The 24,799-nt window shown below is 45.6% G+C and overlaps 1 protein-coding gene across 1 annotated transcript; it reads left to right on the forward strand.

Annotated features, from left to right (window-relative positions):
* Window positions 1-448: 448 nt before the first annotated feature.
* Window positions 449-24,182, forward strand: HSF4 (heat shock transcription factor 4). The gene is made up of 13 exons (XM_049804371.1): window positions 449-571; window positions 4,634-4,742; window positions 5,924-6,051; window positions 7,440-7,564; window positions 9,869-9,944; window positions 11,464-11,528; window positions 14,427-14,526; window positions 15,318-15,442; window positions 17,304-17,528; window positions 19,538-19,643; window positions 21,099-21,164; window positions 22,619-22,706; window positions 23,950-24,182. Exons 1-13 carry the CDS (start codon window positions 449-451, stop codon window positions 24,144-24,146), a joined length of 1,533 nt encoding a protein of 510 aa, XP_049660328.1. The 3' UTR covers window positions 24,147-24,182.
* Window positions 24,183-24,799: the final 617 nt, after the last annotated feature.

Genomic DNA, 24,799 nt, shown 5'->3' on the forward strand with positions numbered 1-24,799 from the left:
GCCCTTGTTCATCTATGCCAGCCAAAGTTTAGGACAGGAAAATTCCAAAATAATAATTCAGGTGCCTTCACAAACCTGACATTGCTGTGCCTGGGCATCCCACAGACTTTCGGCAGGTGGGTTCACTCTGGTGACTTGCTAACCTCTCAGCATAAGGTGCGTAGCACGTGTTCCCTTTGCATGACGCTGCGTATTTATTCACAGCTCTGTGAGATCGGCTGCAGTGCATTTTCATTCTGTGTATTGTTCTCTGGGGCTGGTGATGCCATTGCATTGTGCTGAGTTTTTAAGAGTGCAGGCAGCACTGCTGATGTGACTCCCTGGGAGCCTACTTTCCACTGGCCTGGGATAAAATTTGGTGGTTCATTCTCTGTCGGACGCACGCGCGTGCAGGGAGGCAGGCACGCCAAGAGCAATGGGGTTAGTGTAGCTGGGACACTGAAAAACTATGCAGGATTCACCCAGCTCTCTGGTGATGGATGGATACTCCAGCAATGTGCCAGCCTTCCTAACCAAACTCTGGACGCTGGTGGAAGATCCTGAAACGAACCATCTCATCTGCTGGAGTACTGTAAGTACAGCAAATATCGGGTGTCACCAAGTGCCTGCAACACCAGGAAAAACCCAGGTGCAAGGCCAAAGTACTGCATTGCACAGCAGCTTCCCTTTGCTTGACAAGTGCTGGCCAGCTAACTGGGAGACTGAAAGGACTAATAGTTCATTAGGGGGCCTTTTGGATATACTTGACTTGACATTATTTATCTGCAATATTGTGGCTTTTCTGTTTCAAAGGGACAACTGGTTTGGGAGTGTTTTAAGAACAATATTTACACATTTTGCTTGAAGCATCTTAAAGGGTGTCTAATATTGAATCTTCTAAAAATCCAGACTGAGAGAGAGGTTTTTCACCTTGCTTCAATCTGCGGTTCCCTAAAATTTTCTAGAAAAGGTGCAAAGCCCTTAAAAAATTCTACTGCTGTTTGTATTATTTCACATGTGTTTCTTAGCAGCCTTTCACAAATGCCTTGGTAGAAGGCAGCAGATAAACAGCATTCAGACCTCAGGCTAAAATCTAAAGTTTAAACAGATCTCAGACCGGCACCCTAAATTACTCACATTTTGGAAGAGCTTTACTTGATTTTTCAACAAGTCTGTGTGATGATCATGGTGATGTGTGTATGTATTGTCTGTATAACTTCATAGGGATAGGTTGCTTTGCTTTGGCTTCTTATTTGTCACTGAGGCATTAATACACTAAGTGCAATCAGAGAAATAAAATGACTTATTTGTCCCCCTCTTACAGCATTTTGACACCACGTTGTGCTTTTGACCTGACTAAGACTTGCTGCAAATAATGGGATTTGTCTTCAGCAGGAAGTTACCAATAAGTTGTGTGCAAAAACTTGTTCTCCAAAATCAAGGATTTATAACAAAAGCAGATTTAAAGGGGAAAAAAAGTCTGAAGCAGCCTTTCCGTCATGTGTTTATGTCCAGCAGGGTTTTCATTCAAAACTTGAGAGAGGATTTGAGCTGCATTGTTATCCAAGGCAATGGTTGCTTTCTGATGTTGGTATTACGTGGCCATACCTCTGAGAACGACCAAGTTTTGGCATTGTGTGTTTTAAATAAGGACTTTCAAACTCGGAAGGATTTTCTAACGTATAAATAGTCCCCTCTCTGTTACGCTTATAATGTTATTGTTTTTGACTGCCCACCACCACCATGCTCTGCTTTCCTGCAACCTAACATAAGCTACAGCTATGTTCTTGGGAGGTTTTGGCAAGGCTTTTAGATGTCTAAGTTTCCCATGTTGCATGCTCCCATGTTTCCCATGTTCTTCCTTTTCTATCTATCAGTGTTGTTTGAGTTGAGAAATTGTGTGCATGCCTAAGATTTCTGGACATAATCAGAACTCTTAGAAAACAGGACCTCTAAGGACTTTACGAACTGTTTCTTAGCATGAAGCAGAAGAGATGGAGAGGAAATGTGGTAGTGGTTTATATATACACTAAAGGCTGTTGTAAGGTGGAAAGGAAAAGTCTGCTGTCTGTGTCCATGGTAGATTGGACCAGAAGTAATTAAATGAATTTTTGAAATGGAAGATGCAGTTAGGAAGAACTCCTACTGGAGTAGCTTGCCTGGGCAGGGCATAGGGCGTCTGTCATCATGGGTCTGTCAAAAACAGTTAAGATAAGCATCTGCCAAGACTGACATGCTGCAGAGTGATTTTTGCCTTGGGCAGAGAAGTGTCTCCCAGCTTGCCCTCCCATGATGTAAGACAAGCAAGGCACAGCTGCTGTGTGGGAACAAGTTGGCACATGCACGGTTCATCGGTGAACACACAGTAACTCCAAAGTCTCTTGTGTCTGTAGGAGCCCTTTCGGGTGTGCCAGCTTCTGAGAACATTGCAGTCCTGAATTCAAAGGAATGACTTCTCGAGAGAGGCCATAAGGAGATGTTCAGGTACACAAAACCCTTGTGTTTCTCATTTTACATCAGCCTGCCCAGCCTGGGACACGCAGCTGTATCCCAGAGAGAGTGAGTGGGCAGAAGCACAAGGGAAGCAGGATAAACCAGCTCTGTCCCCCGAACAGCCTTTGCAGTGTTAGGAAACCCTGGTCCCTGCTACCATGTCTGCGAGATCAGTCTGTGAGGATAACTTCAGCTTACGGATTATTAGTGAATCTCTTAAGCACTTGACTAGCCTTTGCTTCTGCTGCATGGGGAAAAGAATGATAGGAAAGACCCTGGTGATGGTCAAAGGGCACCGTCAAGGCAAACAGTCATGTTCAGTGTTTGCAGCAGTGAACATGGAGCAAGAAGTATAGCTGACCCAGAGTCATGTGTCTGTGGGTGCACAGGGTTAACCATTAGAGCTGGCAAACAGAGCCAGAGCACAGTGGGAATTGGCACCGTTTGGTGATGGTGGCAACAAGTAGGGCAGCAGGGTTTGCCAGCTGCCTGTTTTCTGGTGGCCACAGGCAGGCTACAGGCATATACCTGCACCTCTTTAGTTGCTGAACTTTCTCGTGGTCCTAATTACACTCCCTGTTTTAGAAACTTCCAGGCAGCCCTGAGAGCACCCATGCAGCTACAGACCCTGTGATGGGTGCGTGGTGGGACCCACGCACCCCTGGTACGCTCCAACTGCACACAGAGCCTGAGTGCTCACTCTTATGAAACACTGTCCTCTGTCAAAACCCACTCTGCTGTGAAATAACCCCTGAAGCTGACGCGCCACTTGACTGCCGGTAATAACGCTGAACACAGCAGGAGGATGACTATGGCTGTGCTGGTCTCAGACCCCTCCCTGCCAACACTGCACAGACCCTGGTGTCTTTAGCTAGCTGTCCCTTGAAACTGGGCTGCAGCTGAATTGCTAAGTCCCAACTATCTGCTGATGTCTTGGCCCTAGCATAGGTCTCTGCATCTTGCCTGTCCCTCAGTAAAGCTGTGGAGAGCTTAGGCTGCACGGTTGGGTGCTTGCCCAGGTAGCTCTTTGCAGCTCTTTCTCTCTCCACAAGCAAAGCCACTGTGAGCCCCTGGAAGATACCGTTCTCTGCAAGTTTACAAAAATGCCATGTGTGCCCCAAACTCAACGTCCGAAATCAAGAGTCTTCATTCCTCCAAATTCCTGGTGCTGCCTCCCCATCTGGAGCAGAGGTAGGACTTAAGGTGGTCCCCCTGTCACCATGTCCTGGAGACACTGATCTGTTGAGGTCAGAGATTTAGAAAATGTTATTTCTACTTGTTGGTTACAGCTGAAAATCAGTTGCTTAAAAAAGTCACGTGGATTGCTGTTTGCAAGAAGTTCCAAGGCAGCTTCAGTGCGTGGTGTCTCACAGGCCCTTTCTGCGCCAGCTTAAAACTGTCAGCAGGTAGAAGGCCAGGCAGGGGAAGCAGATGGCCTGCATGTGTCTGTCTCTGCCAGCAATCCCAGGCACTTTGCCTTGTTTTGCAATCACAGATCCTGGCAATGCAACCTCCGAAACGGATGTCTTATCGGGTTAACATGCATGTTGCTAGCTTGGACTGTAAAGCATGACTGTTAACGTTTTGCGGTTGCCCTTGTGGCTGTGTACTTTGAAAACCAGTCAAGAGAAGGTGCGTAGTGCTTCTGGATCAGTGTGGTGTCTCCAGGGATGATTTGCTTTCTTGCCTTGCTGTTTCTTGTACCACGTCTCCAGGCAGCGCTTCCTCCAGGACTGCTGCACTCTGGGGCAGATGGGTCAGAGTTAGACCTATACAAGCAGATCGAGGGGTTATAATGGCAATTCCCACTTTCCAGGACCTTCTTCAGACACCAGAATCTTTCTGTGAGGTCCACGCAAGGGTGGACAATCACAAGCTACCAGCTATTTGTGTGTAAAATCTGTAGTTTCTTTCTCACATCCAAGGCTCTGAACTAAGCAGTAGCAAAGTTTAGTAGAAAAAGATCAAAACTGACTGTACCAGAACGGAAAGGAGCACATCCATCATTGAAGGCTGTTGTCACTCTTCTCAGCTTCAAGGTGACAATTCAGAGGGCACGACTTCCCCTGCTGTAGGACTCAAGGGAATCACCTCCTCCTGGGCCCCTCTCATGGTCAGGGACGCTCCTCTGACTTCACCTTTGTCCTTGTCTCCTTTGCAGAATGGCACCAGCTTCCATGTGTTCGACCAAGGACGCTTTGCCAAAGAGGTGCTGCCCAAGTATTTCAAACACAACAACATGGCCAGTTTCGTCCGGCAGCTGAACATGTGTAAGTTCAACCTCCAGATCCTCAGGCCATGTGGGTCCTACAGACACGGGGGGGAGCGACAGAAAGTGGGGGTGGGATGGGAGGCATGAAAGAGAACTGTGGATAGAAAAGTTGAGCTCTCACATATACATGTTATTGTGGCATAATTGATTTTGCCAAAGAGGACCTGCCTCTCAGATGCCAGGGGAGCAATTTCCTTGTATTGACCTTAGATTCCAGCATGAAATTTCTTGTTAGATTAAATCGTAAGATGTGAGCTAAGAAATTTCAGCTACCCGGTTTCCCGCTTCTTTTGCATCAATTTGATGACCTATTATTGTTTCTTTTCCATTTTATTCTATACGGGGCTTTTTCCAGCTACCTGGTACTGTGACACCTCCCTCAGAAACTGCTTCTTTTGAGGGTAACATGCCCAGAGCTTATCCATTTTCCCAGCCATATCACTAAGCTAATTATGGACAGTACTTCTCCCTGCAAACCTTGCCTTGCCGATTGGGCATTTTCACCCCTTAACAGAGGTTTAGGTATAGTTTTCAGCCACATCTAGACCACAATTGTATTAAATACGGTTCTTTTCTGATCGTTTTTGCAAGTTTTTCAATGACTAATTCACAAAGTTCCTCAGTAAAGTTTTAACTTTGCTATTTAACTGTATAGTAGCCCTACTGCAATTTTTAGGCCAGTCTTAAGATATAGTTTAGAAACCTTTCTAGGACTTCAGAGAAGTAGTCAAAGTAGATTTCCAAAGGTGCCTGTGACCCTTTTTCCCAAAAGCGGCATCTGATGCTGGTCTGTGCCTTTGAAAAACCTTCCCCTGAATCCCTTTGGCTTGCAAATCAAACTAGAGATTTTGTAAGGACAGGCGTTTCAGCTCCTGGCAGACAGACCGGCATGCCCGAGCGATTGCCAGTGAGGCTTTCACAGCATGGGCCAGCGGCAGCATGTCCCCAGAGTCACAGGGTGTCCGGCAGGATGCACGGGGCTCTCCCTTGGTCTGGCTTTCTTGTAGATATGTCCCAAAAGCGTGCCCAGCCGTGGGGAGGGGACATGGCTGTGCCTTGAGCACCAGAGCAGCTCAGAAAGTGGGGGGAGTGAACAGAAACATCCTCAAAAGTGATGGGGGAGAGGTGAGGAGGAGGGCCTGCCTCTGTCGGCCCTTCAGCCGTGCCCTCTCCACGCAGACGGCTTCAGGAAGGTGGTGAACATCGAGCAGGGGGGTCTCGTCAAGCCCGAGCGGGATGACACTGAGTTCCAGCACCTCTGCTTCCTGCAGGGCCACGAGCACCTCCTGGAGCACATCAAGAGGAAGGTGAGGGGGTGCCGGGCGGGGGGACGCACAGCAGCCAGGCCTCGGCAGGCCCCCCGCTGAGCCCCCTTGGGCGGGAAGGCTGAGGTGTGGCAGACCCCTGTTCTAGAAGGCTCCATACCACCGGCGGGCAGAGGCTGCATGGTCCTTTTTCAAAACATCCCTCAACAGTATGGCCCACAGCTTAACTAAGGGTCTGCGTGGAGGCGTAGCTCCCTTGGTTTGCTTTAAGCCTGCTGTCCCTTGATTTAATTTGTTTCCCCTGGGCCTTCTGCTAGGAGAGAAGTAGTGAATACTTGTTTCCTGCCCCTCAGACATCTCGAGCGGAAAACGCCTCGTTTCTTCCTGAGCAGGAGCCCTCTGTGCCTGCTGCCATGGCTCTCTGCCCTGTGCCTTTCTAACCCTCCCACATCCCTTTTTTGGGGTGGACTGAACAGAACAGCACTCCATGGTCACTGTGAGGGTCTCTACCACAGCTGCATTTCTCTCTTGATAACTCCCAAAATGCTTGCTTGCTTCCAGACCACAGCCCCCCATGCTACAGAGTGCTCAGCATAACTCCAAGATCACCCTGTGGTCTGGTTTCTGTCCTCTCCATACACACATGCAGTTGTGGTGGGGGTCTTCAGTTTGCAGGGCTTGGCTTTCATCAGAGTTTTGCCTGTGGTTTTTTGCCCTGTCGCTCGGTATCATGAGACCTTCATGTAGTGCTGCACAGCCATGCTTGCTTCGCGTGACTCTGCTTTTGAATCGTTACCTGCTTTTCTAGATAAGTACAGTCTAACTCCTGCAGGGTCTCCCAACAGTCAGCTCCTGTCATTATAGGAGAGAAAACCTATTCCTGCCCTCTGTTTGCTGTCTTTTAACCTGTTATCAATGCCCAAAAGGGCTGTTCTCTTACTGAATTAGCATAGCGACTTCCGAAAAGGGACTTCAGCAAAAGCCTTCTGGAAATCCAAGTGTAATATGTCAATTTGAAGCATTACCTCAGGCTCATACCTGTAAAACATGAGGCTGGATTGGGTGCCTCTGTAGTTAAAGTAGAAAGATTTGATCAAGGAACCTAGTTCAATTCCTCCCTGGTCCTCAAAATACTTCCTCCCCCCCACCCACCAGCTGATTTGAAATAAGTCCCCATTCTGGTCTGGAATGTTCTGCTGCCAACAGACCCTCTGTACAAAAGGATTTGTCCTGCTCTTTGCTCTATTTTATCCCTTTGGCCCTTATAATAACAACCTAAGGATAGTTCAGACTTGTGCACATGCCTGTCCTAGTATTTCAGCACGTCAGAGCCTGGCTGGTGGAAGGCCTGCACCACAGCCACAGAAATGACTTGTCTGTTCATAGCCCTTCTTGCTTGGTAGAATCCACCTTTGATTTTTCCTCCTCAGGTGTCGGTAGTGAAAAGTGAGGAGACCAAGATGCGCCAGGAGGACCTCAGCAGGTTGCTATACGAGGTACAGATACTGAGAAGTCAGCAGGAGAACATGGAGTGTCAAGTGCAGGACATGAAGCAGTGAGTTGAATCCTACTCAGCCTGCTTCTTATGGGCATTTGTTTCTCTAGAGTTGTTGATCTTGGGGAATGCTTGAAAGGAGGAGCTTTACACACCTCCCTCCCAGGGAGCACATGCTGAGCCAGGGACTAATCATAGGGACTAGATGTGCTTGAAACAATACCGTAGGATTTCTGCGCAGCCCCCATGATCTATAAAATATGAATTAATGCTCAGCCTCTGTCTTCTGTGATAGGTAGACATATTCTCTACTTCTATGTTTTCCTTTGCAGATGAGGAAAGCACAGAGTAGGCCATGTAGGAAGTATGTGTATAACCTGGGGACTTAACTCAGATAACTGTATTTCCTCCAGATAGAAATGATGGTAAAGATTTAACTGTTTCTCACATGTAGAAGAGCCCTTGGCAGAAGTGCGGTGGTGTCCACTCCAGCTATTAAAAAAATAATTAAAAAAACCTCTTTCATCCTCCACCTCCAAAATATATGACTGGCCTAAAATGTAAGAGAACACAGGAACTGCTGTAGTGTTTAGTCCATGGACCTGTCTCTCTGAAGACTATGTCTTCTGACATGGCCAAAATTGTTGTATAAGAGCAAAATGAGCAAGTACAATGCATCTTGCGTGTGGCTGCCTGACATCTAGCTGTCTGAGACTCTGGGATTTTTTGTCAGACATGGTCACTAGGAATTTAGTAAATGGATACACTTTTATAAATAATGCACTTGGAAAGGTTTTTATTTGCCTCCAGAATTTTAATCCTTACAGAGAACTTCTTTTAAAAAGCATTTGAATGATCAAAAAGACCCAAAGCCCTTCTTTTATAATGAAAGCTGATATTCATACATCACCAGATGACACTGACTTCCTGGGCCTTGAGAGAACACCAGATGCTGTGAAACTTCACTCCAGCCCAGCACCTAACGTGCAACGGATAAATATTTTTAATCCTCCTCAATTTTTAATGACTCCCACACTTAGCACATGCATGAAATCACACCATGAAATCCAGGCACAATGGCAATGAAAGAGTATCTAGGTTTGTATCTTACATAATTTTTAAGGAATTCCAGTATTGATGATTTGGCCTTGCTTTTAGTTTATTCTCTGTTTTGATTTGCTTGTTCCCTTCCTCCATCTGGCAAAGGACAACACTGCATTCAAATGATGAAAATAATACAATTTTATAAACTAAGATAGACCAGTAATCCCAGGCTGAAACCATGTTAAGAAATTTACACTGGTGAAGAACCATTAGGACCTAACTCCAGTACAAGCTGTCAGACTAAGGAAAGCTGCTTTGCTGAAAATCCTGTCAGTACCAGTACAGAAAGTTCACTGCAGAGATTCTTGCTGTACAAGCTGCTATACTAGGGCAGCTACTGTGCTCTTTCAAGCCCTGGATCTTATCTTCCCAGTTTTAGCATCCACACTAGAAAGACTAAAAAGCAAAAGGATTTATAACTTTCACCTGTATGATAGGTTTTGCTGGCCTGTCAGTTTTGGTACATCCATATACTCTTGTGATAAATTGACTGGCAAAACCTTTTGCAGCATGCACTTGGCTGGCCTCCAGATTTGGAGGCAGCACAGTAAATAAACTCTGCATCTCCCCATCCCACTTTCTGGGGCTGACTGTTCAAGAAAGCCTGTAAACTCCCCTGTGCGCTGCATTTGCAGACAGAAAATAAATATGCTCTATGCAATTGCAAGCTGGACACAGGTCTGTGCTGGATGAAATTAGTGACTCCCACTAATAAAATCATTACAGTCCTCCTAGTTCAAGGCTCTCAGATGCAGAAGCATCCCTTTAGCTGCTCCAGTCACTCCCAAATATGCTTTTGTACCACCATGTGTATGAGGTTTCAGCAGGCAGAATACATAGGATCCCTATCCATAGGATCTCTTGGTCTTTAGGAGCACTGGGGGCAGTTGTGGAGAGGTTGGGCTTTCTTGGTTCCCACAGGAAACAGTCTTGGTGATCCAAATCATTCAAAGTCACAAATCAGGCCTTGCTGAAATTCTGACTTTGGCCCAAATGTTCCACTAAAACTAAACACACGTGTCCTCTTGTTACCCTCTCTTTGTTTTGACTCCATGCTTTGGTCTGTAGTTCTTTTGAGGTCAAAGGAAAACAAGGAAAGCAATTGTTTGACCCCGTTTGGGACACCTGAAAAGAGCCAAGGACTGCAAGAGCCCCAAAGTGAGACAGACTTTGCACAATTGGGTCTACTGTGCATCATGGCAGCACTGTAGGCTGTTGGGATGTTTCTGTGCTCACGGCAAGTTTCTGTTTCACTTTCAGGCAAAATGAAGTTCTTTGGCGGGAAGTTGTTTCTCTCCGGCAGAACCACTCACAGCAACAGAAGGTGATCAACAAGGTAGTGGTCATATAATCTCCAAACTCACTTGTACTGCATGGTACATGTCCTCTTCTGATTTTTTTTTTCTTGTCCCATAATCTTCTCTACACTCTGATATTGCGGTAAATTTTATTTTCCCTCTTTCAAATTGTGCAATGCTCTTACGTGTCCTATGGAAAGTGGTCATTAACAAAGCATAGATTATGCCTTTGAGAAAAAGATTTTAATTTCCCTGTCAGTACTTGCTGTGATATTAGAAACCACTTCTCTGTCGACGTCCTAAGCAAGAGAGCACAGCTCTCAGTAATTGCCCTGTATTGGCTGTGTTCTGGTTGTACCGGTAAGTTTGGGCTCCCCAAATCTTTCCTCTTTCCTTTGTACGAGAGAGGAGCCTCTCCCTCCTGCTAGTACTGAAGCTGCAGGCAGCAGAATTGGCTAGCCATTCCCCCAGTGGGGACCTCCAGCAACTGTTGCGTTTTCTGGTGTTACTGGCATAGTTGAGGAATTACTGTACAACCTTTTAGACTGAAGGAGCACTGAGAAGCCATCTCCCTTAAAACCTAGCATGACCAGTACTAGAAAAGGCCTCTCCAGTGATTCCCAGGTGGTGCTGACATGACTGAGCATGTCACATTTCCCAGTCCCCCTGGGAGCCACGTTCTGATCCTCACGTGGCATCACAGAGTCATAGGACTGGATAGAAATGCATGAGGCTATCAAACCTTCCTCCAGCTCTGAGGCTGGACCAACCACACCACTCATTGTAGAGGCATTTATGCAACTCTATTTTGTTATATTGAGCAATGAGTAAGAGACAGCTGTGATATATAATAATAATAATGCTAGCTTTGTTTGGAGGTCAAAGCAGAGCATTAGGTTCAAGCTGACCTAGGAAAATGTTGCGAAGTGATTCCTCTCCAAAGCCATTCTGCATCTCTTTTAGTGTCCTGTTATATCAACACTGAATTTTACAGGGCTGGAAAACTCAATTGAAAGAGTGAAGACCTCCGTGGAGGGACTCCCCTAGAGGGTTGCCTCTTTCATTTGCAAAGTCTTTGTCAGACTGTATAGAGCCTCTTATAAAGGTCTCTAAAGACTTTTACAGAGGCCAAGACTAACTCCAGGCCTAGGAATGTTTGCATGTGTACTTTTACAGAGGCCAAGACTAACTCCAGGCCTAGGAATGTTTGCATGTGTACTTCACAAGCAGATTCCCAAGTCTAATAGGGTTAGCTGGTGTTCTGCGTGCACAGCAGTGAAGGGAGAAAGCACTGAGCACATGCATCTGGCAGCCTTTGCGCAAAGCAGGCACCTGGCTGTATTGCTTGAAAGCCAGGCAGGTCATTTGAGTTCTTGGAAAGCTTAGTCCTGTTTTGGGCTCTGGTGTCTCATGCAATTTGGCTCCTACATATCATGGCTGCTCCCAGCTTTGGGGTGGTGTCAGGAGGGAGGAATGTGTGAGATAAGAATGGCTGCAAGAGCACGGAGTGCTGAATCACTCTGCTGATTAACACCGGATTTTGATCTCTCCTGACAGCTGATTCAGTTTCTGTTTGGCCAGCTCCAATCAAGCCCTAGCAGCACTGGGATAAAGAGGAAGCTGTAAGTACCCTTGTGTGGTGCGCACACGCTCACGGGTGCATAATGCTGCCCCCTCACTAAAAGCACAAGCTCAGCTCGCCCAGACAGGCGGTCACCGGACCGGGGCACCATGGTGATGGGAAATGAATGGGCTGAACTGCCGAGTCAGACCTGCTGACATGCCCCATTCAGTGGTCTTTAGAGAAGCACCGTGTCAGCTCATGACCTTTATTTGGGGAACGCAGAGTGTGATGGGAGATGGGAACACTACCTAGTGGGAGGGTAACGGGCAGGACCCCACTGCTGGTCCTACAGGTTCCAGTTTTGCCACTTGTCATCAGGAGCAGCACGGCTGGGCCCAGCTAGCTCACAGACACCTTTAGTTTGACCCACAGTCACTGAATGGGGTGTGTATTTGACACAGGTTTGGTGGCATGCAACCTGCAGGCCTTACAAAGAGGAAGGGGGAGAAAGATTTTAGCTATGGGGTATCTTTAGAGTCATAAATAAGTTCTTCAAGGCAAGTGAATAGAGGAGCTTGAATTAGGAAGCTTTGTGCCTTCCAGGAGAGCAGCCATGCATTTCTTGCTCTGTGGTGCTTGTGATCTAAAGAGGGGAGAGGGGCTACTAAGAGGAATTTGCCTTTGTGGCTCAGGCTGAGGGCAGGGACCTGCCTCCAGTTCCCGCCTTTATTACCTTGTGGCCTTTGGCAACTCAGAAACTTCTCCATGCCTCAAGAAAGGAGCCAGACTTCCCAAGAATGGGGAGTTGCTGCTCAGGGGAGTTGATTTTCTTTAAGTCAGTGTCCTTGTTCTTGGCTGAGTCTTCTCATGAGGATTGTAAAGGAAACACAGGATTGAATGAAGGAGCCCATAATCTGTACAAGCAAGCTGGGTATGCTTACCTCTGTCTACCCACTCTACTGAGCCTCTTGGAAGGGATAAACACTGCAAAGTGAATGGTAGCAAAGAAGAGGGCTCAAGGGGAGGATATCAGCTGCTCTGAGCCACTGAGGTTCATGAATGGGGAAATTTTCCTCCAGTGGAGTGGGGAAGCAGAGAAATGAGATGCTGGATCTGATCTCTAATTGCCACGGTCAGCGCTGTGCCCTCCCTGTAACAGCTTTGCAGTCCAAGAAATGTTGTCTTAGACCACTGCTTTTTGAAAAAAGCAAATCATTAGTGAGAAACTGTGCTGAAAGGGGCAGAAGAGCACAGACTGTATTGACCTTCTTATGAAGAGGGATCACACCGATACAACCCAGCTGCAATTTGCACAGTGTTGTGCATGTTAATTTGAGTTTCTGCTTCCTTGGAAACACAAAGGTCTGTCTTCAAGGAACCTCAGCTCTTGTGTCTATATCTGCACCTCTAATGTTTTACCTTTCACAGTTTTGTTTTCCTGCCTCTTCTAAATGACTGCAGGAAAGCATAGCGTACAGCCTGGAACAACTGTTGGCACAGACCAGAGTGCTGACTGGGAGCAATGGGTAGGTTTGGGCAGGATGGGCACATCTGACCTGGGATACTGTTAGGCGGGTTAGACACTAAAGTTACTTTGATAAGAAATGTTGGATGGGAGGTTCATTTGTGGCTCCTGGAGCAGAGAGCTGGACAATTAGAAATTTGTAATTGTTGCAGGGCTGGCTAAGGTATCTCGGTACATACTGAAGGGCAGGTTATGCCATAACAAGGTCCATGTCAGGATGATTCAAGTATTCTTTTTTATTCTGTGTCTTTAGTTAATGTCATAGGATAGAAAAAGCCTGTTAAGCGAGCTCTTAGACAACACTGAGCTCTCAAGCACTGTGGTCACTGTGTCCTGCTGTATAATGCCCTTCACTGTGGGATCTAATTGGAGTCAAAGCAAACCCATAATTTCTCCCAACATATCCAGCTCCAGTGTCTGTAGGATGAAGGGAGCTAGGAATTATCTTCTGTCAAGCCTGTTAGACATTACTGTGGAAAAAACTGTTGGCTTTCCCTGGTGACCTCCACCAAATCACTGTCTTCTAAATGAACCCTGAACATGCTTTTCCTGACTGTGGGACAGTAGGAGGAGAAGAGGGATTTGCTAGGCAGTTTTATAGGATCGTCACAGCAATAACAATAGTGGGTGTGTAGCAAAATATACCAGTTCCCAGCTTCTCTGGGACTGTATCACAAAACCAAGGACTGCCACCCAGGAAGTTTCGTGATAGAAAGGCAGTGCCATTTTGAGGCTTCTTCTCATTTGCTCTTGGTTTCAATCATTTACTATGCATAAAGCTCTCCTGCTACAGGACCCAGCACGCAGACACGCTTCTTATTGTCAGTGATCATCTATAAAAGCCTGTCAGTCTTTTTTTAAAAGCCTGTATGCAGTGAGTTTAGGCTCTGGTCTGCTTTGTGTCTCCCTGTGTTTTATTAATTACTTAGTGGGTGGCACAAGTTCCTTTTATGCAGTGCTATGTACGGAGATGTAGTTTTGCCAAAGTGGCCCTGAGCGTGAGGGAGCTGGTAACAAGGCTGAATTCCCAGTATTGCACTAATAATTTCAGCATAGCTACCTCCAGTTAAACAAGCTGAGGATCCAGCCTAGAGCTTGAAACCACTAGCAATTAGAAGAAAGTATGAATTGAATTTGTTCAGTTCAAAATACGAACTGAATTTGTTATTTTACTTGCATCTTTCAAATAAGATCTAGAAAACCTGGATCATCCCCTCTGTATATGGCTAATGCCCTTTTTTAATGGTGACATCCTCCAAAACTGTTGTTTCCCTTCCTTGTTGGTAACACTGGACAAGAAAGTACCTTACAGCTGAGAAAAAAACCAGAGTACCCAGGGGAAAACAACCCTTGGCTGAGAGACATTTCTTGTATGAGCAACCAGGAACCAGTCAGTACGTGCTGGGAAAACAAACCTGTTTCTCCTTACAGACCTCTGATGCTTGACAATGGGATCTCAGCTCCACAAGTGGCCAAGTTCAGCCGGCATCTGTCTACAGACCCCCTGCATGACCCCTATTTCATACAGTCGGTAGGTTTATGCCAGCCTCTGAGCTTTGTGGGATTTCTTTGGCCAGGGTGGAAAAATGTTTGAAGTAATAATGCAGATTACAGAGTAAGTAGTTTAGCAAGAGTTTGGCAGTGAAGAAGAGAAGAGGTTTGCAAATCTGAGTGACATTTATTACTTCTTCAGCTCCCCTGTTTCAGGGAGGGGCACATGCTTGCATGTGCTTGTGCTGCCACGTTCATGTGGGAGGCCATGGGTTGTGGGAGGGAAAGGCATACCCCGCACACCAGATTCTCCCTGGTGTTATTCCAGCCTGGCTTATCTCAAGGGGAGAAAGGCAGAAGTATGCTCTAGAAGTGGGTACTATGATCTTTCTGACCAGAGCCAGATTTTTGCAGTTGCTGAGGGATCCCCACCACACCTAACCCACCAAAGCAGACACCAGACACACGACACTTATGTCATACAGTTAAAATACTTGAATTGCCATGAGAGAGCCATACTCCCCTGTTGGGCTGTGTTCAGTTTTTCCCTCCAGAGAAAGCTAAGCAGTCTAGGCAAAATGTCAGACATGGTAAAACCTCTCAGTAGCTGACACTTCAGTCACAGTGCTTATTTTACACCTGCACCTCTGCATGGTTGGAGGAAAGACCAGAGGAAATTATAATGTTGCATAGTAGGTAAAATCTTTCTTGGTTTCCGTACAAGGAGGACTCAAGGGCACAGTGAGTAAACCCTGACTATAACTCAGATAGGGCCTTGGACTTGTTCTGGGCCCCAGAAGGATAAATCCATATGATTTTTGCTTTCCTCAGCCATCAACAGAACCTGCCTCTTGCTTAAACAGCCCTGCAATTGCTGGAGGACCCATCATATCTGATGTTACTGAGGCATCACCATCCAACATAATAAATATGCAATCCCCTCCTGAAAATGACAGGTAAACATGTTTGTGATTAAAAACAGGGAGGGTCTGGTGTGGACTTGCATAACTTCAAAAGAGTTTTTCCTGGCTGTAACTGTACCAAAGTTTCTGTCTAATTCGCAAACCTCTATAGAGATGGTGGGATGGAATACTTTTTTCCAGTTTGCAATATGGGTCAGTTTCCCCGACTTAGGGAGGGCTAATAACAGCATAACTTTCACAACAAAGTCATGAGTTTCATGCTGAGAACTCCCACTCACCTCTTTGAGAAGTATTCCATGCTTCTTTATATTTTGTTCTCAAGACAGGCTGTCTCAGACTTTATCAAATAAATGAGATGCTAACACTTGTTGGGTTTATTGAGAGAGGGAGAGAGAAAGGAAGTTTCCTTTTGGCTTTGACAAAGAAGAAACAGAATCAAACTGTACATCTTTCTGCTAATGAGAACAGAAAGGTTGCATCACAACAACTTCCGATGTTTGACAACTTTTCTGTGAAAAGGTCCCAGTAACTTAAGAACTGAATGCAGGGGTATTTTAATGCTTATCTCTTCCTGCCACAGGCATGCAGTGTATTTAGGGCTAGTAGCAGAATAGCTACAACTATGTCAGTGGAAAGTAAGTAGACAGATGAATCATGGAAACAGTTTCTCAGGCACAGAGGCAAGGCAGTTATACTCTAGAAATTGCCTGTAAATCTGCCTTATAATTGAACCATAGCCATAAAATTAGCTAGAAGCATGTAAAGAGCTCCAGATTAAAAAAAAAAACAAACCCTGGAAGCCATTTCTAAAGCATAAAAATTTTAATATAACCTTCAAGTTAAGTTGCTTATTTCTACTAATTGCTGAGTGCCATCTGGTGGCCTCTGATCTGTGCTGTGTCTGCATGACTCAAGGATCTGAGCCAGCCACAGCCCTAATGAGTTCAGGAGTGTGTACTTCCCTAATCAACATGAGCTTCTGGTGGGAGTTTAGGATTCACGAGATGAGAAGACGATCTGAAAGGAATGCCGAGGAAGGCTTAGTAGTGTCACTTACCATCCCATATGTGTGACATGCTCATGTGTTGTCTTGCAGCAAAGCTAGTCTGTAAGTGTTGTAAGATAATATTTTTTCAGTATGGCTTTTCCATGCCGTGTGCCTGTTGATCTACATGCCTTTGTCACTTTGGCTCCAGTTGTGCAGGTTCACAGGGAGCTGTAAAATCTCCTGTAAGTTGTACAGAGTGGATTTTTATCTACAAAATGCTACTATTCAAAACTTCAATGCCATAGGTCCGTCTGGGAATAACGTGGAGTGCCTCTCCCACTGGAAAAAGGCAAACCTCTGCTTCCAAGCAAATAAAACTTCTGACTGGGACTGTCAGATCTTGATAGCTTCTGTTCCAAATCCTGCAGGGCCACAAGGTCCTGACCTGTGTCATTGGTATCGCTGGAGTGCTTGCTGGTCCAATCCTAACTCCTGCACGGGAAGGTCTTACTGATCCCATTCCTATCTCTAGGGTGGAGACTTTTCATTTTCAGGGAAACCTCTCTAGCCTAGTGACCATTTAACCTGTCTCAAGCCTAACACTCATCTGAGGAATGATCAAAAAAAAAGTGTTTTCCATATTTGCAAAACAATCAAATGGGGCAAATTCGTTACAGCTATGACTGATGAATTGACTGAAGATATTCCAGCTAAGCTTGTTTCTGGAGCTTGCTGAAAAGAAAACAAGGTTGCTGGTTTCTTTTGCCCATCTAGGGGAATGGAAACACCCTGTGGGGCAGTTTGATGAGAAATGGAAGCAAGCCGTTGTGCTATTGCCCTTCCCAGTAGCGCGAGGCCTTTGTGGAGCAGATGTGTGTGTGGTGCTAAGTCTTGTCTCTGATACAGAGAGAAGTGCCTCATGCTGATCAAGGAAGAGCCAGTCAGCCCTGGAGTGAAAGCCAGCGCTGAGCCTGATGTCCACCTGCCAGGCTGCCGGGCTTGCTCTGAGCCGCCTGTGCTCCCGGTCGCCATGGTTCAGTCTGTTTTGGAAGGCAAAGGGAGCTGTGGTGCAGCCCCACCAGGGACCTCACAGCCATCTGAGAGAAGAGGCAGAAGGGCATTGCTGGACAGGTGAGGGGAGCGAGAGCGAGCTGTGGCCCTGAGTGTTTCATGGCCCCCTCTTTCCATGAGCGGGGAAGAAAAGGGAGGCTGATTTTAAGTCGCCTAATGCAGCCAGGTGAGCATCATCCTGTACCTGTGACACCTGCTTAGAGGACCCTTGAAGCCCAGGGGACAGTTCACAGGGGTAGGGGGTCTGTGGGTGACTTGCTTGAAGGACCCAACAGAGGAAGAGCTGTCAGAGCATGTGCATCAGAGCCATGGGAGCAGGAAGAGGCTTTTTTTTGCAGTGAGAGGGATTTGCCCAAGGTCCAAGTGAAAGCTGGAGCCCAGACCAGCATCCACGTCTGCAGTCTTGCAGGCCACTGGACAGTACTGCACCTCTATAGCTTGTGTGCCCTCTGCCATTTGTTGAGTCTTCAGTTACATAAAGTCATAAGGAAATATTTGTCACTGGTGTTTCTGTGCAGTGATAAGGTGTCACTTGTGTGGCAATACACAGATAGTGATGGAAGATGACAGTCAATCATCATCATCACCTCTGCACTAAGTAGGGCATATATTTGATAACGCATCAAAGCATTTATCAGGCCCAGGCTTGGGCTTGAGAAGGAAATAATTTGCCCCCTTTCTTCTCCTCACCTGTGCTGTGAAGTCAAATAGACTTTTCTCTTTAGTCTGTTCTCGCTTTGCATCTCCTTATGTCACCTTTCCAAGGTGACTTTCCTGAGTCAGTGCTAGATCTATCTTCAGGGGGCAGCCAGTCACTTTGGCACCATCACGTGGGCCACACGCTTCTGGGCAGGTACTGGGGAGCTGACACTGCAAGAGATCTCTGCTTCCCCATCTCTGACTAAGAGTGAAAACCCATGAAAGATAGCTGCATTGCTGTGCTTGTCTCCTTGAACTGCAGGGGCTCAGTAAAATACTAGGCAATCCAAAGCAAGGCTTTATAAAAGGGTATAAAATCACGCTTTAAAATCATGAAATAGCACATGAGGTCACTCACAGGGATGAAGAGTTGGGAGTTTTTGCTCATTGAGTGCAGAAGTCTCATACAAAGAGATGGAGGTTTCGTTATTTTGAAGCCAGGGCATGCAAGGGGGATTAGCACAGTGTCATTAGGCTCAGTCACAGGGTGATCTGGGTGAGCTGTTTTTGGAGCTGTGGTCTGAGACTGAAATCCCAACAGCACCGATGTCATGGGTGAGTGTACAGCAGACTTCACCAGCAGGAGGAAGGCATGGTTGCAGCTTGGTGGATGATGTGGAAGTTAACTGCAGAATTCATTCTTGATGGCAACTACAGCAGTGTAAGGAGGACTGGGGGGGGGGGGCCCAAAACACTCGATAGGGTTATCAGAAAAGCTTCTGTTTTCCTTTGGGTATTTACAGAGAACCAAATTTCTCCTTCTGAACCCACTGGCTACTTAAAAACATTTTATTAGAAGAAAAATCATCCTTTTTTAAAGACTCTGGATTTCAAGAGAAATTTTTTGTAGCTTTTGAGGGGGATTAAACACAGCAGGCCCTCACAGTAGCTCCTTTAGCTGAATGTCTCATGTAAATGTAGCCTGCAGGCTGAATGCCTGCAGGTAAAAGTCACTTCTTTAAAAGCCATTCGTTAATAGGAATTCGGCCATCTTGGACCCAGGAGGATGGAAATGCAGCCTGTTCTGGGTCCCAAGTGCCTCCCTAGAAGGATTTCTTCTAAGGAAAGCTTTAGTTTTCCCTGTCTTGAGGAGATACGTGCACAGACTATCCATCCCCAAACCACATGCATCACCCAGGAGAGTAGTCTCACTTGTTTTACCATCAGCCCAGTCGCCTGTGTGCTCTGCTGGGTTGGACTTCCAGGATTAAACCAACTCATATGGCATAAACCCAGGCTGGCAGCGGGCTCTTGGTTTTCAAAATGAGATTTAAGCATAAACCTCATGTTGGAGGGCTGCTCAGTCCTGCTTTCTATATGTATCTGTGCAAGTCTCATTCGTGGCAATATTTCCCCTTGTCTTTTCTCAGAACAGATATTTCAGACCCGTTGGAAGGCACGGACTGGAGCTTGGAAGGGCTGCAGCTGCTGCTGAGGAGCCAGCAGTACGGCCTGGAGCCCGCCAGCCTCTTGGATGTGAGTGTCAGGCCCTCCCTCCACTGGGGCGGCCGAGGGAAAGAGTTGTGAAGTTCACAGCGGTACTTCTGGGCTGTAAATCAGATAGACCGTGCTGCTTGTTCTTTTGTGGCACTTTATCTGTCACATGCTGCCAGTAGAGTCACAGCTCTGTTTTGACCTGCTCCTGAGAACTGCAGGATTTCAGATTTTAAATGATGCTTTTTTACATGTCTTCTGAAAATACACATATTTGAACTTCTAAGAGCACAAAACACGGTGCATTTGGTAAAGACATCATCATGAGACCTAACACACTTATGTAAAATCGGTTTAATACAACTCTCTAGCTAGTTTGGTAATTGCTTTGGGTGGGTTAGTTTATTTTCTGCATATTCTGCGTCTTAGATAGTCCTAGACTGTTTAGCTCTACTACCTTCCCCTTTTCCTCACACTCTGGGAAGTGTAGCCAATGTCAGATTCTCTCTCTGCTGAGATATTTATCTGTGTGCAGTTCTCCAGTGACTCTTCTTTAGAAATTGATGGTGGCTTTTTTCTTCAGTATATATGTAGAAATATGAAGGTTTGATAATTTCTCTCTTTCACACTCTCTCTCCTTGTACATATAGTCAGTATATGAAAGGTTTTTTCCCAATAATGAAATAACTCTGTACATAGCAAAGAATCTATATGTCAAAGATATGCTCCCTTGAGGAGGTGCTTCAGATACAGGCACAGGGTAAGCTTGCATGGATAAACAGGAATGAAAAATAATTTAGAAAATCAATCTTATTCTCTTAAAGCCAGTTCCCAAGTGTCTGTGATTGATTTTGACTTTACAGAAAGCTTTTCTAGTGGCCTGCTCTGTCACTGACTCTGTTGGTTCCTGTTTCTTATTTCTCATTAGGAGGTGTTTTCCTGTTACTGACACACTTTTCTCTCTCTGTGCAACTGAACATCACAAGAGTGAGAATGAATCATAAAACTGTACCCCAGATCAACAGCTCCTTTTCCCAGACTTCTTAAGAAATTGGATTCTAGTCATTGATGCACCAGTAATCTGCTACTGTGTTTTGGAATGCTTTTAAAAAAACATATGAGTCTGGAAGTGTCCTAGGATCCAAGAGCAGCAAAAAAAGACTTTGACTTGCAGTGCACACAAACACCTGCCCTGGTTTACGACATGACTGTGGCACCGGGTGTCTGTGCTGTCCCTCCACTGGCAGGCAGCAAGGCTTGTGGATCAGCACAAGTGCCCACAACTCAGCTCTTGCTGTTCTGGCTGTGCTACAAATCAGCACACACGAGCCTTTGCCTGTAGCTTCAGTTAATATGTCAGAGCAGCTGAGGCACAGGCAGAAGTTGCTTTCTGGCATCTCTGCCAGCAGGGCTACAACCTCCTGCAGGCAGCTGGGGATATGAGTATCTTGAACCATTACATCTTTCAGAGCCCTAATGGTGTTTTTCTCCCAACAGGTCTTTAATCCCAATTTATCTTTGAGTGAGTGGAATTTGACTGAAATGGAAGCCAGTCTGTCCCCGGTAAGAGATGTGTATTTCTGGGTATCATAATAATAATAAAGTAATTATGAAGCAAAGCTTTTGCATAACTGAAGAATGCTTAGTTATTTTATAGCCAGAGGGGAGAGTGTGGTAAAGCACAGCAAGTATGCATCTCCTGAGGGTAGGCCGAGAGTGTTATCTTATACTCTTGACCTGTCTTTCCCACTCAACCAGCGCTTGTTTAGAGGCGTGTTGGTGTCCTGGAGTCTTTAATTGAAACTGGCCACTCTAAACTTTCTCTTAGTGTGAATGTCATGTCCTGCTAATACCGTAGATTCATAAAGTATCTTTGTGCCAAAGCTCTTTATAAAATATGCCTTTATAAAGTGCAGCCATCCCTGTACATTTTAGGACCGGTAGATCCACATGCAATTAGAATAGAGGTTCATGCATACCCCTACAAAAGAAACAAGGAGAAATTGTTTGGCAGTATTTGTTTGGAATTGACATTGACACATACATTTCTGAAGTGCATATGGTGATTTAACAAACAGTGAAGGAAGTGTATGTTTCATGGCTGGGTTCTTTCTCCTGCCTGATAAAGGGTGAATTTTCAGAGCCTCCCCTGCCAGCCAGGTCAGATAAAGACTTGGATGTTTGTACCATCTCTACAGATGCACAAGCAAAGTGTAATCTATTCTAATGAAGTGCAAAAGATCTCTAAGCCTTCTTCATGATATCACTATCCTTTTCAGGTTTTGATTTAATGATTTTGAATTTACTAGGTAATTCCACTTCCTGAGTGTTAGGAAAGAGAGTCTCTGAGAGAGAGATAATATTAGCAAGTCTTAGAAGCAAGGGGCAGTCTCTTTTAAAAAGGATTGCGTGAGAGAAAGGGCCAAGAGGGAGGCTGCAATGTTCAATAGTTCAGTCCTCGAGTCCACTGAATTTCCCAGCGTCTGGTGCAGCCTACCCTTAGCCTTGCTCATCCTACAGAAAGTCATGAGCATAGAGAAGTGTGGAAGTAATACCTGCAGCAACTCCATGCCTAGAAGCACTGTAGAAGCAAAAGCTAGTTTTATTTTAAAGACAGCCATAGGCAAATGGAAAGAAAATTCCCTTCATATTTGTTGCTGGCTGCAGAAGACTGTGGGTTTGCTTTGTACAGCAGCTGGGCAGGGACAGCCACAGTGATGCTAGTCTGGCCTCCTCATGTGACAGGAGCTTCACATCACATTAGCCAGTGCTAAAAGGGGATTACATCTCCCTTAGCTCTGTCTTTCAGACATATCTGCCCTTGAGCGCATGCTTTTGGCTATTTTAACAAAATGCAGGTGAGGCTGGGAGGAGAGGCAGGGCAGGGAAGATAGATTGCATTGCTGGTGGATGTTGTGCAGCATTGATGAAGCAGTGATTTTCAGAAATGGCCTAGTTCTAACAAGCTCCCCTGTCTTTGTATAATTGTACATTGTAGTTTATATTTTTGCATCAAGATGCAGCGACTCACAGTGGATCTGGAGAAGAATGCAACTGAGCTGCCCTCAAAAGTGTTCAACCCACCGTTTAACAACACCTGCCCAGGTAGGAGCACTAGCAGCTCTTGCAGACTCAGGAATGGGGATGTAATTAAGGTGTTAAACATGTCAGCAGCTAGATGCAACATCCAGCACTGATCACTTGCCACTTTGAGGGAACAAAACACGTGTCTGTCTTTACTTTTGTGATTGTCAGTCAGCAATGTTTCCACAACAACTGCTAAGCTAGTTACTGAGCAGTAGGAAAAGTATGGGAGATAAACTAAAGTTTAAATGTAATTGAACTACCTCTGTTTCTGCTTGGGTCCACATCATATCTATCAGTGTCTCCACTGTTTTCTCTGCCTGTTCATCAACACCTAAGACCAATGTGGTAGTCCAAGTGGGTAAGGGGAGTGAGAGCTGCACAGGTCCTGTGTTTTTTCTGGATTCTGCTGCAGAGGAGGTGACCCAGTAGCTGCTAGCAGCCAGAGGCAAAGGTTATGTCTCAGTTTCTCCAGACCTTTCACCAGACCTCAGGAGAACTGGCCAGCTGCTCTTCTCCCACTCACTGACTCTGATAAAGTGTGTCATTGACCTTAGATATGAATCTAGAAGTGTTTCCTTGGTCTTGAAATAGTGATATATTATTATTCTCATGTGTATTCAGCTGGGATAGACCTGAAAGAGAAGGTTTTGTGAGCCTTAGTTTGGTGCTGTAGCCACCTGACCCCACCCCAGAGTTTTGATGGGATGTGTGTCATTCAAGGACTTCCAGTCTCCACCTTAAGCTCAGCATCTTGCATGAGCATCAGAGGTGTTAAAAGCCCAGCTACGCTGGAGACAATTCTTAAGCACACTGGAGCTGAACTGCACAAGAGGAGCATCCCCTGTTTGCAAAGCCTTTCTGGTCCATGCAGTGGCGTGATGCTGGAATAATGGGGCAATTGACAGATGTCTCCTGCAAAGATGAGGAAAAACAGACAGTTCTTGAGTGAAGGAGCAGAGAAGCTGCTCTTATCCACTTCTCAGTGTCTCCAGCCATTTGGTCATCCCTCTTTCTCTTCTTGTAAAGGCATCTCAGCATTCAGGCAGAACCCAGCTTGCCAACGTGCAGAGGTTCCCATTGATTTTATTGGGCTTTTCAGTGAGTCCAGGTTTGACTCAAGTGTTTCCAGCCTTTTTTTGCCAGGAGTGAGGCCCCTCACCTCCTGTTGTGGTGGGGATTTGCCACTTTTCAGTTCTACATATGTAGTCTGGTAACTTGCCTTCCAGAAACTGAGTTTTCTGTTGTCTGTTTGCATTTCTAGGGAAAGATGTCATTCTTGAAAGCACCCAGCAGTTCCTCATTGATCGTCAGTCAATCTTTGGAAATGACCTCATCAGCTTGCCTGAAAGTTCATCGCTTTATGTTCCATCTGAAAATATGGCTTCCTACCTGTCCTCTGTGGGTGTCCAAGGGGATATCCCATTAAACCTGAGCTCTTCAACTGACAACAACCAGTGATTTAGCTTCCCAGAAACATCATCTCCCTCCCACCCATCCAAGCATCCACAGGTTTGAATGTAAAGAAACAAAAGTGACTCAGAAACCCACAAGAGAGTTTCTTTCTGTGCCCTTTCTTTTTGAGTAGATAGAAATGTTCATTAGCTGTTGTATTACCCTCCCTGCACCTGGATTTCAGTGTTTGCCCAGGATAACAATTTTAAAACAAAATACTGCTTCTGATGCTTCCTCCTTTGCGGAGTGAGAGCTTGGCAGGATTTTTTTTTTCTTGAAAATGCTTTTAGAAATTTAAAATCTTCTAATAAAATTTAATTGAAGCGTAGCTTGAAAGTACATTAGGGACTTCATAAAATAAAGTGATCCTGAGTAGTGCCTGCAACAGCAAACTGTTGGGGTTTTATTGGGGCAGCACAGATTAGCTAAGATGCCTGACCCTTCTGGATGCTGTTTTTTAAATAAGAAAATAGTTCTATATGCCAGTTCAATGCTCTAAAAATATTCTTTTATCCATTTTCTGGTTTTGATGGGGTGCACTTGTGCCTCTCCTTTATCCTTCTAGAGTGAGTAGGAAAATGAAGACCTCTTGGGGTCTGCAGAAGATAATTTTCTGAGTGACCACTCCAAGAGTATGTCTCTGCCTCCTACGGGAGTTA

Source organism: Accipiter gentilis, chromosome 7 (assembly GCF_929443795.1).
Source record: "Accipiter gentilis chromosome 7, bAccGen1.1, whole genome shotgun sequence".
Lineage (NCBI taxonomy): Eukaryota > Metazoa > Chordata > Aves > Accipitriformes > Accipitridae > Astur > Astur gentilis.

What these genes read in the sequence shown, in the direction of transcription:
- HSF4 (XM_049804371.1), top strand. Translation starts at nt 449, where the DNA reads ATGCAGGATTCACCCAGCTCTCTGGTGATGGATGGATACTCCAGCAAT. An exon ending in ATCTCATCTGCTGGAGTACT is followed by an intron (nt 572 to 4,633) that starts GTAAGTACAGCA and finishes TCTCCTTTGCAG; the next exon opens with AATGGCACCAGCTTCCATGT. An exon ending in TGGAAGCCAGTCTGTCCCCG is followed by an intron (nt 21,165 to 22,618) that starts GTAAGAGATGTG and finishes TTTTGCATCAAG; the next exon opens with ATGCAGCGACTCACAGTGGA.